General features: G+C 42.1%; 1 protein-coding gene across 1 annotated transcript in view; it reads right to left on the bottom strand.

Annotated features, from left to right (window-relative positions):
- Positions 1-15,210, bottom strand: part of LOC110383390 (leucine-rich repeat serine/threonine-protein kinase 1) — a 50,283-nt gene that overhangs the window by 27,609 nt on the left and 7,464 nt on the right. Inside the window, exons 8-26 of the mRNA XM_064042800.1 lie at positions 13,768-13,837; positions 13,362-13,478; positions 12,662-12,740; positions 11,935-12,059; positions 10,270-10,357; positions 9,649-9,771; positions 8,648-8,961; positions 7,750-7,867; positions 6,737-6,815; positions 6,212-6,327; positions 5,789-5,920; positions 5,195-5,326; positions 4,700-4,846; positions 3,432-3,618; positions 2,873-3,078; positions 2,296-2,465; positions 1,605-1,795; positions 819-948; positions 38-137 (exon numbers count right to left, since the gene is read on the bottom strand). Of these exons, the coding sequence (XP_063898870.1) occupies positions 38-137; positions 819-948; positions 1,605-1,795; positions 2,296-2,465; positions 2,873-3,078; positions 3,432-3,618; positions 4,700-4,846; positions 5,195-5,326; positions 5,789-5,920; positions 6,212-6,327; positions 6,737-6,815; positions 7,750-7,867; positions 8,648-8,961; positions 9,649-9,771; positions 10,270-10,357; positions 11,935-12,059; positions 12,662-12,740; positions 13,362-13,478; positions 13,768-13,837 (2,624 nt within the window). The remainder of the gene's footprint in view (positions 1-37; positions 138-818; positions 949-1,604; positions 1,796-2,295; positions 2,466-2,872; positions 3,079-3,431; positions 3,619-4,699; positions 4,847-5,194; positions 5,327-5,788; positions 5,921-6,211; positions 6,328-6,736; positions 6,816-7,749; positions 7,868-8,647; positions 8,962-9,648; positions 9,772-10,269; positions 10,358-11,934; positions 12,060-12,661; positions 12,741-13,361; positions 13,479-13,767; positions 13,838-15,210) is intronic.

Raw genomic sequence — 15,210 nt, 5'->3', positions numbered from 1 at the left:
TGATGCTCTGTCTAAGGAAGCGGCTAGGCGGACTCACCGAGGGAAGGATACCAGTCTTCTAGCAGCAGATCCACGTGGTCTGACACTAGAGCCAGCACTTTGGCGAGGGTCTCATGATGGGGCTCCAAACTGATGCTCTGTGAAAAGAAAAAAAGTAAGCTTGTTCAAAAACCAGGTAAGATTTTTTCGCAATTCACATTCAAAAGTTTGCAAAAACCTGGTTGAGGGAAACAAATAGGCAATAGCTCGGACTTCGAATGTATATGCTTCCTATAATACGTGTTTTCATCAAATTTTAGAAATTCAAAGTTATTTGTCGAACGATGATTGAACTGTGTTTCCTTCCGATATAAACGGACTAAAGCTGCAATATTTTTTCAAATCATCGGAGTTGATTAGCGCTAAAAAATGAATACCGTACGAGTCGAGTTAGAAACGAACCCTTCAGCTTTAAAGTCGTATTAGAGACACTATTAAAACACACTAGCTTCTGCCAGCGGTTTCACCCGCATCCCGTGGGAACCTCTGCACGAACCCGGATAAAAAGTAGCCTATATAGCCTTCCTCGACAAATGGGCTATCTAACACCGAAAGAATTGTTCAAATCGGACCAGTAGTTCCTGAGAACGCGCTACGTCAAACAAACAAACTCTTCAGCTTTATAATATTAGTATAGAAGAACGGACAAACAGATTTGGTTGAAAATAAATGGGAGAATAACCTAGAACCACATAAGAAAGACATAAGTTTTAGGACAAGGGTCCCTGGGAACCCAGGTAAAACCGCGTAAGCTAGTATCAGTATAGTGTGTTACATACCTGATACCCAGCTATAGGCAGGCCATCATCTCTTCGAATCACGCAGACCTGAGCCGGCAGGTAGATCTCCACGCAAGCTGAGGATTGCACATCCAGCTCGCACCAGGTACCTTCCTGACGTATCCTGAACCTGTAGGAGTAGATAAGTAATTCATCATCATCCTCCGAGCCTTTTTCCCAACTATGTTGGGGTCGGCTTCCAGTCTAACCGGATATAGCGGAGTACCAGTGCTTTACAAGGAGCGACTGCCTATCTGACCTCCTCAACCCAGTTACTCGGGCAATACCCCTTGGTAAGACTGGTGCCAGACTTACTGGCTTCTGACAACCCGTAACGACTGCCAAGGATGATCAATGACAGCCGGGACCTACAGTTTAACGTGCCATCCGAAACATAGTCACTGGTGTCTAAGATATACTAAGAGAGTAGAAAAGTAATTACCACTTCATCATCTGCCTAGGCTTTACCCAACAATGTTCAGGTCGGCTTCCAGTCTTACTTTCCAGTCAGTGCCCTGGTACACATCCGGGCCCCGCTGCGTTATAGCTTCCAGCCCCACGATAGTTCTTATAACAGCAAAGCGTCCAGACATAACCAGACACACTTATACACAACCAGACACAAATATAAAAAACTAGACACATATATACAAAACCAGACACACAAACAAACCCAGACACAAGTATACGCAATCAGACACTAATATACACATATGTACAGATCCAAAACACAGATGTACAAAACTAGACACACATATACACTACTCTATTTATCATCACTCTCACCTGACATTATGATACAGGTCGTCCGACGGCTCGTCATCAGCGGGCCCCGGTAACAGCGCGTCCCGCCTGGGCGGCAACTCTCGCAGCGACAGCATGGTCAGGGCCCCGGTGGACACTCGGGCCCCGCTGCGCCATAGCTTCCAGCCCCAGGACAGTTCTAGGGCTTTGGATATTGTCTCGTCTACTTCCAACTGGAGAATGGGAATTAATAATCTGAATTGCCGTTTCACTAAAAGGCTAGTAAGCCGTGTTATCTATCAATCAAATCTACTTATGTATGCTAATATCATATTATATGTGTATACCTGAAGAGTTTTATTGAACGCGCTAATCTCGGGAATTTCTGGTCCGATTCGAAAAATTATTTCAGTGTCAGATATCTTATTAATTCGAGGAAACCTACAGGCTTCATTTTATTCGAATGTGCGGATTAATTACCAGAAGACAACATATAAAAAATTTTTTTTTGATTGATAGATTCTATGTTGTGTTGTGCAGTCAAAAGGCTATAGGATACTATTTATCCAAGTGCGCGAAGCAGTCCCAACTACAAATACCTGTATTACATTAAGTGTGGAAACTGTTTTGGATTAAAAGTCTATTTGATTGTATTTTTTTATATATATGTTTGTTTCCCAAATAAAAATAAAATGAAATATACCTAGTATTAGAAGAATAAAAACCAACATACCTCAGGCGGCAACTTATACAACGTATAAGGCGCATCGGCCAGCTGCTGATCAGCCAGCAGCCGCGCACACAGCCTCGGCCAGAAGCCGCACGGCACGTACGACAGCATCAGCAGCCGCCGCAGCGGCAGACCGCCGCGACCTGATACTGACAGCTTGTGCCAGGACTCTTCTGTGGAACATCGGTATTGGTACAGTCATTTACTAAGTATGTTGGAGTCTGCTTTCTAGGCTAAACGGTTGGAGCTGAGTACCAGTGTGAAACATGGAGCGACTGCCTATCTGAACTTCACAACCCAGTTACTAGCAACCCGATATATAGGTATATACAAAACCAGACACAAGTATACAGAACCAGACACAATTATGGAGAACCAGACACAAGTATACAGAACCAGACACAACTATACAAAACCAGACAGAAGTATACATAACCGGACACAAGTATACAAAACCATACACAAGTATACAGAACCAGACACAACTATACGGAACCAGACACAACTATACGGAACCAGACACAACTATGCCAAACCAGACACATGTATAGGTATGTCGGGTGATATATGGTGGTGACACTTTTGCTATAAGGATCATCAGCCAGCAGCCGCGCACACAGCCTCGGCCAGAAGCCGCACGGCACGTACGACAGCATCAGCAGCCGCCGCAGCGGCAGACCGCCGCGACCTGATACTGACAGCTTGTGCCAGGACTCTTCTGTGGAACATCGGTATTGGTTCAGCCTTTCACTAATGTTGGGGATGGCTTCCAATCTAACTGTAGAACTGCATGGGTACCAGTGTGCTACATGGAATGATTTGCAATTTCATATTATCTGCCTAGCCTTTCCCAACTATGTTGGGGTCGGCTTTCTGGCTAGTTTGATGCAGCTGCGAATAAGTATCTGAACTCCTCAACCCAGTTACTAGCAACCCGATATAGATATGTACAAAACCAGACACAAGTATACAGAACCAGACACAAGTATACAGAACAGAACCAGATACAACTATACAGAACTAGACACAACTATACAGCACCAGACACAACTATGCAGAACCAGACACAAGTATACACAACCAGACACAACTATGCGGAAGAACCAGACACAAGTATACAGAACCAGACACAACTATACAGCACCAGACACATGTATAAGTATATCGGGTGATATATGGTGGTGAAACTTTTGCTATAAGGATGATCAGCCAGCAGCCGCGCACACAGCCTCGGCCAGAAGCCGCACGGCACGTACGACAGCATCAGCAGCCGCCGCAGCGGCAGACCGCCGCGACCTGATACTGACAGCTTGTGCCAGGACTCTTCTGTGGAACATCCGTATTGGTTCAGCCTTTTGCAAATTTTGGGGATGGCTTTCTAGACGAAAAGGATGGAGCTGGGTACCAGTGTGAAACATGGAGCGATTACCTATCTGATCTCCTCAACCCAGTTACTAGCAACCCGATATAAGAATATAACGGGTGATTTTTTTGCTGGTATCTTTTTGGGAACACTGTTTTTAACAAATCACGCGTGAATCGTGTCTTGTGTTATTGTCAAACTTGTTCAGTTTGGTCTATAATTTAACCATGAATCGACTTACGAACGAACAACGCTTGCAAATTATTGAATTTTACTATCAAAATGAAAGAAGTTAAAAGTCTCTCAGTTAAAAGAGTGCATCGCGCACTTCTTCCAATTTATGTTTTTTTTGCCCAAAATGGAAGAATTGGACATGCCTGACATGTGGTTTCAACAAGATGGTGCCACATGCCACACGGCACGCGAAACAATGGCCCAATTGAGAGCCGCCTTCGGTGAACAGTTTATCTCACGTTTTGGGCCCGTCATTTGGCCGCCTAGATCGTGTGATCTAACGCCTTTGGACTATTTCTTGTGGAGCCATGTTAAGGCTCATGTCTACAGGGATAAACCAGCAACGATTGACGCACTGACAGCCAATATTGAATCTGATATGTTAAAGAGAGTGTGCCGAAATTGGGCCTTGCGAATGGGCCATCTAAACCGGAGCCGCATCCAGCATTTGCATGAAATCATCTTCAAACATTAAATTATATTGATTGTTCTATCGATTCCAATAAAGATTTCATCAAATTATTCAGATTTTTTGTGTTTTTTTTGAAAATCAAATCCTATACCTCTTAAAAAATCACCCGTTACAAAACCAGACACAAGTATACATGACCAGACACATGTATATAGAACCAGACACAAATGTACAGAACCAGACACAATATATCGGGTAATACATAGTAGAGAGACTGGTTTCTGGCTTCTGACTACCCGTAACGACTACCAAAGATGCTCAAATGACAGCCGGAACCAATTTAATATGCCTTTCGAAGCACGGAAGAACTCATCATGACAAAATAATCATCCCTTTGCTATAAGGCGTATCGGCCAGCTGCTGATCAGCCAGCAGCCGCGCACACAGCCTCGGCCAGAAGCCGCACGGCACGTACGACAGCATCAGCAGCCGCCGCAGCGGCAGACCGCCGCGACCTGATACTGACAGCTTGTGCCAGGATTCTTCTGTGGAACATCGGTATTTGTTCAGCCTTTTACTAAGTATGTTGGGGTCGGCTTTCTAGGCTAAACTGATGTAGCTATGTTTTACAAGTAGCGACTGCCTATCTGATCTCCTCAACCCAATTACTAGCAAACCGATATAGGTATATACAATACCAGACACAAGTGTACAGAACCAGACATAAGTTAAGTATATAGAACCAGACACAAATATACATAACCAGACACAAGTATACAGAACCACACACAAATATACAGAACCAGACACAACTATACAGAACCAGACACAAGTATACAGAACCAGACACATGTAAAGGTATATTGGGTGATATATGGTGGTGAGATTTTTGCTATAAGGATCATCAGCCAGCAGCCGCGCGCACAGCCTCGGCCAGAAGCCGCACGGCACGTAGGACAGCATCAGCAGCCGCCGCAGCGGCAGACCGCCGCGACCTGATACTGACAGCTTGTGCCAGGACTCTTCTGTGGAACATCAGCATTGGTTCAGCTTTTTACTAATGTTGGGGATGGCTTCCAATCTAACTGGATGTAGCTGAGTACCAGTATGTCTCAAGGAAAGACTACCTATCTGACCTCCTCAACCCAGTCGCTAGCAACCCGATTTAAGTATATTCGAAACCAGACACAACTATACAGAACCAGACATAAGTATACTGAACCAGACACAAGTATACTGAACCAGACACAGCTATACAGGACCAACTATACAGACCAGACACAACTATACATAACCAGACATAACTATACACAACCAGACACAACTATACAGAACCAGACACAAGTGTACATAACCAGACACAAGTATACAAAACCAGACACAACTATACAGAACCAGACACAACTATACAGAATCAGACACAACTATACACAACCAGACATATGTAAAGGTATATCGGGTGGCATATATGGTGGTGAGACATTTGCTATAAGGATGATCAGCCAGCAGCCGCGCACACAGCCTCGGCCAGAAGCCGCACGGCACGTACGACAGCATCAGCAGCCGCCGCAGCGGCAGACCGCCGCGACCTGATACTGACAGCTTGTGCCAGGACTCTTCTGTGGAACATCGGTATTGGTTCAGCCATTTACTCATGTTGGGGATGGCTTTCTGGCTAATCGGATGTCGCTGAGTACCATTGTGCTACGCAGAACCAGACACAACTATGCGGAACCAGACACAAGTATACAGAACCAGACACAGCTATACAGGTCCAGCTATACAGAGCCAGACACAAGTATACATAACCAGGCACAACTACCAGACACAACTATACAGAACCAGACACCACTATACAGAACCAGACACATGTACAGTTATATCGGGTGATATATGCAAGGATCATCAGCCAGCAGCCGCGCACACAGCCTCGGCCAGAAGCCGCACGGCACGTAGGACAGCATCAGCAGCCGCCGCAGCGGCAGACCGCCGCGACCTGATACTGACAGCTTGTGCCAGGACTCTTCTGTGGAACATCGGTATTGGTTCAGCTTTTTAGTAAGCATGTTGGGGTCGACATTCTAGGCTTAACTGATGTAGCTATGTTTAACAAGTAGCGACTGCCCTGTCTGAACTCCTCAACCCAGTTACTAGCAACCCGATATAGGTATATACAAAACCAGAGACAGCTATACAGGACCAACTATACACAACCAGACACAACAATGCAGAACCAGACACAAGTATACAGAACCAGACACGACTATACAGAACCAGACACAACTATACAGAATCAGACACAAGTATACAGAAGCAGGCACAATTATACAGAACCAGACATATATAGGTCTATCGGGTGATAAATGGTGGTGAAACTTTTGCTATAAGGATCATCAGCCAGCAGCCGCGCACACAGCCTCGGCCAGAAGCCTCACGGCACGTACGACAGCATCAGCAGCCGCCGCAGCGGCAGACCGCCGCGACCTGATACTGACAGCTTGTGCCAGGACTCTTCTGTGGAACATCCGTATTGGTTCAGCCATTTTCAAGTAATACCAGTGTGTTACATAGAGTTATTGGCAATTTCATTATTTGGCTAGCCTTTTCTCAACTATGTTGGAGTCACCTTCTAGTCTAGTTGGATATAGCTAAGCAGTGTGCTAGACTGCTAGAAAGGCTGCCTATCTGAACTCCTCAACCCAGTTACTATCAACCCGATATAAGTATATACAAAACCAGACACAACTATACATAACCAGACACTACTATACAGAACCAGACACAGCGAAACAGGGCCAACTATACGGAACTAGACACAAGTATACAGCACCAGACACAGCTATACAGAACCAGGCACATGTAAAGGTATATCGGGTAAAATATAACGTGGTGAGACAAGTTTTTGGCTTCTGATTACCCATTACGACTACCAAAGATGTTCAAATGACAGCCGGAACCAATTTAATATGCATTCTGAATGACTGATGAACTCGTCATGACAAAATGATCATCCATTCTTCTGTGAAAAATGTTGGTTCAGCATTTTCACGATGCCACTAGAAGTAGCTGAGCACGAGCGTGTTTCATAGAGTGATTGATAGTTACATGGGGCGATTGCCAATTTCACTATTTGCCTATTCTTTTTCCAACTACAGTTGGGGTCGGCTTCCAGTCTAACTGGATGCAGGTGAGTACAAGTGCATTTTATAAGGAGCGCCCTGACCTCTCCGCCGGGGTAACCCAATACCCTTTGGATAAACTGGTGTCAGACTTACTGGCTTCCGACTACTCGTAAGGACTGCCAAAGATGTTCAATGACAGCCGGGACCTACAGTTGATGTCCAAGATATGCTTAGAAAGTACATACAAACTTAGAAAAGTTGCATTGGTACTTGCCTGACCTGGAATCGAACAGTGAACTCCTCATAACCACAGTATATATACTCACGTATAAGAGTAGGTGACTCAGTGCCTCTACTCTCAGGCACGGACGTCAGCTGTGCGGGCCACGCGCGACGAGGAGTACCGCGGTTGGAACTGCTCCACGAACGGGAGCGGACTGGTAGCTGTGATCATCTCCCGAGCCTTTTCCCAACTATGTTGGGGTCGGCTTCCAGTCTTACAGCATGCAGCTGAGTACCAGTGTGCCACATGGAGCCACTGCCTATCTGATCTCCTCAACCCAGTTACCCGGGCAATCCAATAATCCTTGGTAAGACTGGTGTCAGACTTACTGGCTTCTGACTACCCGTAACAACAGCCAAGGATGTTCAATGACAGCCGGGACCTACAGTTGATGTCCAAGATGAACTTAGAATGTACACACAAACTTGGAAAAGTTGCATTGCTACTTGCCTGACCTGGAATCGAACTGTAAATTCCTCAATATTTATTTATTATATACTCACGTATAAGAGTAGGTGACTCAGTGCCTCTGCTCTCAGGCACGGACGTCAGCTGTGCGGGCCACGCGCGACGAGGAGTACCGCGGTTAGAACTGCTCCAGGAACGAGAGCGGACTGGGAGCTGTGGAGAAAAAACAAGTATTTAAGAACACAATAAAACACTGGTACTCAGCTGCATCCGGTTAGACTGGAAGCCGACACCAACATAGTTGGGAAAAGGCTGGACAGAAGATGATCAAGTAAAATAAATATTCATCATCATCTGCCGAGCCTTTCAACAGGATGCAGCTGAGTACCAGTTTGCCATTTGCAGAAACAGCCTGTCTGGCTTCAGGTTCGATAGCTAGGAACGCTGGTATCCAGCCGATTTTTGGGGACTCTTCCTGGTGGTACCTGATGTTGCACTGGCCCCAGCGAGCTGGCCTCGTCTCCTCGCAATACCTGATGCTGCACTGGCTCCGCTTGCGGCAACAGCGGCGGCACCAGCAGCAGCCTGGAGTCCCAGCACAGCGCCAGCTCAAACTTGTTCAGTAGCGACACCCCCAGCGAGCTGGCCTCGTCTCCTCGCAATACCTGATGCTGCACTGGCTCCGCTTGCGGCAACAGCGGCGGCACCAGCAGCAGCCTGGAGTCCCAGCACAGCGCCAGCTCAAACTTGTTCAGTAGCGACACCCCCAGCGAGCTGGCCTCGTCTCCTCGAGCTAACATGGGAGATGCCTTGAACACGTGGGCTAGGTCCTCGATCTTCATTATTCCTGGAAAGCAGAAGTAGAATATGGTAGTTAACTATACTCTATTGTAGTAGGCACTTAACTATATAAAAGTAAACAATCTTGAAAGTTTATTTTTGAAGGAGAGATAGCGGAGATGCCATAAGGCAGGTAGACCAGGCGCCTTCATGTAGGTCAAACGCAGTATCTCCTAAGAAAGTAGCGCGACAACATGCGGGTGTGAGGGGGACGAGGAACGTTACTAGCTCCACTCTTACACGCCTTCTATGGAACCCAAACATTATATTCATCAAATAATCAAGACCAATCTTTGAGAGATTGGTTTTGATTTGACAAGGAGCCCGAACGCCTCGTTAGTTGTAGTAAGTGATCACGGCTACCGTAAATATCGACATTTTGTTTTATATGGTTTGGCTACTATTGATGAAATAATGTATTTGAATAAATCTACAGGATATGTCTGAAGCATCACACAGCTTATTTCAGAAATACAAAGATTATTGCTGGGGCGTTGGTTCTACCACTTATTCTTCCCAGCAAAAACACATAGGAAGTGGTGGTTTTGGGGGCTGTCTTTTGTAGATTTTGACGTTCAAAAAGTGCTATATTTCAACCAAGTCGGAATAAAAGCTTCTTAACTTTAATTTTAGACAATAAAAATGCTGGAGGTGATAATAAAGAAGATTTTAACTATTTTAGTACAAAACGTACCGTTATTTGCAAAAGGATTAATCTCTCGGACGGTGACAACGTGAGCGAGAACATCGCAGAGCCACTGAGGACGTAAGAAGTATAGCTCCTTTAGCGTAGCGTCGTCGTAGTGTAGTAGGACACCTGGGAATTAATAGTACAACATTTATTTACATATTTATAGAAATATAATAAAAGGAGGAAGGTGATGAGTATGAACGTGCAGGGATATAGTGGTCGAGGACGACCGAAGAAACGATGGATGGATTGTGTGAAAGCCGATATGGTAAGAAAGAATGTTACTTGTGAGATGACGGCAGATAGAAGAGCATGGAAGTAGAAATCTGAAATCTAGAAAAAACTGGGACAAGGGCATGAGGATGATGGGTAATAATAAAAGAAGAGGCAACCGAGAGGAAGACCAAGGACACGTATAAGGAGAAGATTTGGATAGCTTCCTCGGACTGGTCACAAAAAGTGACCGATAGACATAGACGGAAGGATCTAGGGGGAGGGACTTTGCCCAGCAGTGGAACAGAATAGGCTGAATATATAAAAAAAATTAATACGAGACGAAAAAATTCAAATAAAATTGAGAACAGGGCAGGAAAAAGAAAATTTTGTAATAATTTATTTACATACCATTTTCATGTAAAAACATGGTTGCTTGATGCAACTCCGCTGCATCTCTGAACATCCGATGATTCTTTTGTTGCATGTATTGAGTCACCTGAAAACGTCAACACATGTTAACCTTAATATCTGTAGGCCAATGTAGCCTGACAATAAAGGTATTTTGATTTGATTTGAATATTATAAAGTAGAAGCTTTATGTCTGAAAGTTTTGTTAAAGAGATTTGGTAGTAACATATGTGTCATTCATTGTAATAGTGAATTATAGATAGTTTAACTCAGATTTGCGCGCGGCCCTATGTGTGCGTCGGCTTGTAAATATACAACTTTCGTTCGTGTGACAGTGACGTCGTCCGAGCATGACGTGTTCTTATCGCTTTTTGTTATGGGTACAGTCGTTTACGAAAATGTCTAGTTCTTCACGGAGAAAATGTTTAAGGAGTCAGGTAGCGTTTCAAAAAATGAAACAACATTCAGAGCTTTTTATTATTACATTTTTCAGTTTTTAATTATTTTCTCATACGTTTTTTTCATTGTCATTGACATTGACAGTATCTAAGAAATAAATGAGGTGAAATATCTAAGATGAATTAAAATGCTCCTTACATATTTTCTAGCTCGGGGTACGCGGACAATAAATAAAAGTGTGGACTAAGAATGTAAAAAGACGTATAATCTAGTATAATAATGTAAACAAAATGTGTGGGGAATTTAAAAAAAATATATTGGTTCGCATAATGTCGACCAAAATAAGACGGAAATAATGAAACTCATAAATGAACGTTTAAGTCAAATTGATGAAAGGATTTTCGGTAATACTTGTCGATATATGTACCTACAAAAGAAAAAAGAAGAATACCTACTATAGACATTTTGACATGGAGTCATTTATAATTGACCTTGGTGAGAGTAGCGAATCCGAAAATTCATCATTCGATTTTTCAAGTAGCGATTCAGATATAAATAAACATTAAATTACGTAATAACTGTTTTTCTTTAAACAGCCGTATACAACCCCTAAATAACTGTATTGTACCCGACTGTACCTCTTGTCACGCACACAAAGTCACTGTATATGTACAAGGGTTACCCACACATAAGGCCGCGCGCAAGACTGAGTTGAACTTACTATATCTCCTTGTAACTGAATTTTAACATGGCGAGCTTTTACATAGTGATACCATTGAGCAAAAAAATATGTACTTTACCACACATATGCAGAATGACACATAGGCTTAATTTTATTCAGCTGTGGGTAATAGTTTTCTCGGAACGTAGGTGGACGTACGTGCCCGGTCTTGCTAGTAATCTAAATTAATATTATGAAGATTTTTTTAGGGTCAGTTTTTTAGATCGCAAAATTATTTCAGTGCTAAAAAGGTACATTGACGCCGGCTATCATAAACTATATTTTATCTAGGTGCGGGAAATGGTCCCAATCTAGTTCATACTAATATTATATTCTCTAAGAATGAATTAATAATGATGACATAAAATGCATGTATTTGTACGCTTCAATGCGATACATAGATGGACTAATATTATAATGACATTGAACCACCTTTTTAAACCTATGTTTACAAATAAAGATTTCATTTTCATTTTCAATATGTCACCATTAGATTTGGAACATCCAAACAACACGCCTAGCCAGACCCCTAAAGCTAAACTCACCAATTTCCTATACTCATCGTGTTTCAACACGGGCTCTCTGAGATCAGCGGCGAGTGATGTCACGCACTCCTCTAGCGCTAGGTACGTCGCTGGTATGCGCTGTTCTAGGAGGGGTTCTTTGCTGCCTGTGGGGTAAATGGACATACATTATTATCTATAGTAATACGATATTGAATATATTGAATCACTACATAGTATAAAACAAAGTCGCTTTTTCTGCCCCTATGTCCCTTTGTAGGTACGCTTAAATCTTCAAAACTACGCAACGGATTTTGATGCGGTTTTGCATTAAATAGTGGGGAAATACCTACTGTTATCCCGTGCGAAGCCGGTCGCTAGTTTAGCAAAACAATTTGAAAAATTATTCCACAGTTGGAAAGCTAGTCTTCCGAAACAACATAGGCTATATTTTATACCGCTTCGGGCAGTAGTTCCCACGGGACGCGGATAGAAAAAATTACATTTTAATCAAAGTATAGGTATAACAAAAACTGTTTTTTCTTGGGACCAATGTTATTCTTTTAGTATCAGTGGACCAAGTCAGCCCTAGACAGGTATTGGTCCAATCACTGGTAAATATTCTTTGAAATATGAATGAACCAATTTAGATAAATTTTGTTTTTTGAAAAGCTGGGTTTTCGGCTTTGGTTCTTAGCTAATCAAAATAGGCTTTAACTGTTTTTAATAATTATTTTTCTATGAAGTGTTTTAAGTATTAAATTCTTACCTGGTGGTTTAACGCTGAACGCTACGGAGTATATGATATCAGCCAAAAGCCTTATATTGTGACGAGTGTTACAGGAAACCTGAAAATATATTACACTATATTTTAGCACGTTCCTTAGTAATACTTCCATGTTTCATGTGAGTATGCGGGGGAAATAATCTGCCTCTATAATCTATGCTGGGGTCGGCTTCCAGTCTAACTGCATGCAGCTGAGTAGGTACCAGTGTTTTACAAGGAGCGACTGCCTATCTGACCTCCTCAACCCATTTACCCCTTGGTAAGACTAGTGTCAGACTTACTGGCGTTCTGGGTAACTGGGTGGAGATCAGACAGGCAGTTACTCTATTTAAAACACTGGTACTCCATCCGGTTAGACTGGAAGCCGACCCCAACATAGTTGGTCAAAGCCTAGGCAGATGATAAATCACAAAAAACATACAGGCTACATATTATTCTAGTGTAAGAAGTAATTTCCTCAGGAAGTAGAAGAAACCTCTAGAATTGGGTATTTGACTTGATCCAGATAAAAGTACCTTATTATATTCATTTGGAAAATAATGACACTTTCATTTATCGTTTTGATGGAAAAAATATATTAATTTTTTTATCGTTGTTTTAAGGAAAATAAGTACATAGCACAAATCGTGAAGAAAGCAACCGTTTTTGAAACTTCATTAAAGGTACTGAATTGTGTACTTACCTCAACGGAGTCCAAGACGCGGGGCAGGCCTAGCTTGTCGGCGTCGGGGGCTCCCATGATAGACGAGCGAATGATGCGTTGTAGCACCTCGGGGCTCTCACTTTCTGGTAGATTACACTATAGAAAAGAAAATTTGGCAATAGTTTATGAGAATATAAAAGAAAGTCTAACTAAATGCGAGTCGGATTAGCTCATGAAAGGTTCCGCTTACGTGTCAATAAAAATGACAAGAAACAGTTGAATTCGCAGATGATACATTTTGGTTGCCTCTACTATAACAAATACTGAAAACTTGTATAAAATAAATACTTAAAGAACTGATTTTGACGACTAGATTTTGTCTGTTTTATGGATTTTGGTATGAAACCAGAAAGTATGTACATTATAAAGTTACGAAGCCACTTACGTTCGAAACTTGATCGTAATGGGTAGCGACCATGATGACAGGAGAACCAGGGGCGCGGGCTTGTATAGACCTAGAAAAAAGAAAAGAATATTTGAAATAGCTCCTTAAAAAATCGGTGAAATCATCGGCAAAAGAGATAGATAGACGCATATTTTACCTTAATTATTTTTTATGTTCTTTTTATCTTTTTCTCGGTGTTATGCTCATTTTGTTAAGGGCATTTATGCGTCTTATATTTCGCGCAATAAAACTCATTTTCTTTCTTTCTTTTTTCAGATAGTCACGACAAATAACTTTTTCAATTCTGAAGGGGTATAATTTAGGCGATCACCAAAAATATTTTTAAGACTCTAAGCTGAGGCACCAAATAAAATAAACAACTCCAAAAAAAATAAATTGACTTTATTAAAAGGGCACTAAAGTATATAATATTATGATCCAAAAAAAATAAAATAACATCAGAAAAATCGCAAATCTCGCACAAATATTATTTTTGGTTCCCAAAATGGATTAATGGTCACCAAATTCTATCCAACTAAAAGATTAATATTACTACCAAAATCAAAGTTAGTGACGAAAACGAATCGCTGCAAAACCGACTCCACGTAGTCTTGTCTGCCCTACCCCTAGAGTGCAATTCAAAACCGCGTAGGCGCGGAGGGTCGAGGCCAGCAAGCCGAAGCTGCGGTGGTGAGCGTGAAAACCATCTGCGACGATAAGCTCGCATGGGACCGCCGGAGCCCCGCAGTGCCGGAGCCGTGACAGAAGCCATGCTTGCTGCATGTTGCGTGCTTACATTTTACTACTGAGTTACACACAAATTCATATAACAATAAATAAGCGACGTACGTTTGGGAACCCCAGTATATTAATTGGTATTTGGGAAATATTCTAGCGATCGTTAGCTTTTTTAGTCTAACAAAAATGACCAAATTAGGAGTCATGATATTACATAATTGGTAACATCTAAGTAGTGACAATATATAATATTTGGTCTAAAGTGTATTTTAAAGGCGTCCATATATTTTTTTAGTAGTCAATAATACGAAAAAATGGTTTTACCTAATAATATTTTTGGACACGTTATTTGGTGACCATTTATCCATTTTGGTAACCGTTTAGAATTGTTTTGGTAGTAAAATAGGTACTTTTTTGGGTGGTGTTTAAACACAAGCCATTCTGAAGTTAGCCATTAGACGACTAACGAATGCGCAGTAGTGTTTTTTGACTTCTGTCAAGTCAGTAATAGCGAAGTTCGGAGAAGCAACCAGTCAAATGCCTTGAATTGAATTGCAACGTTATTTTATTAAATGCCTACTGTTGTTGTGCCTAATTAGTATTAGTATTTATTTATTTATCTACATACATTTACCATTACAGGTTACCCCAATGCGATAAATGCGCCTTAATTACAATATAAGTATTAGTATATAAGTATTGTAG

This window comes from Helicoverpa armigera, chromosome 30 (assembly GCF_030705265.1).
Source record: "Helicoverpa armigera isolate CAAS_96S chromosome 30, ASM3070526v1, whole genome shotgun sequence".
Lineage (NCBI taxonomy): Eukaryota > Metazoa > Arthropoda > Insecta > Lepidoptera > Noctuidae > Helicoverpa > Helicoverpa armigera.
The sequence above is the reverse complement of the archived record's forward strand: the minus strand, read 5'-3'. Positions and strand labels throughout refer to the sequence as shown.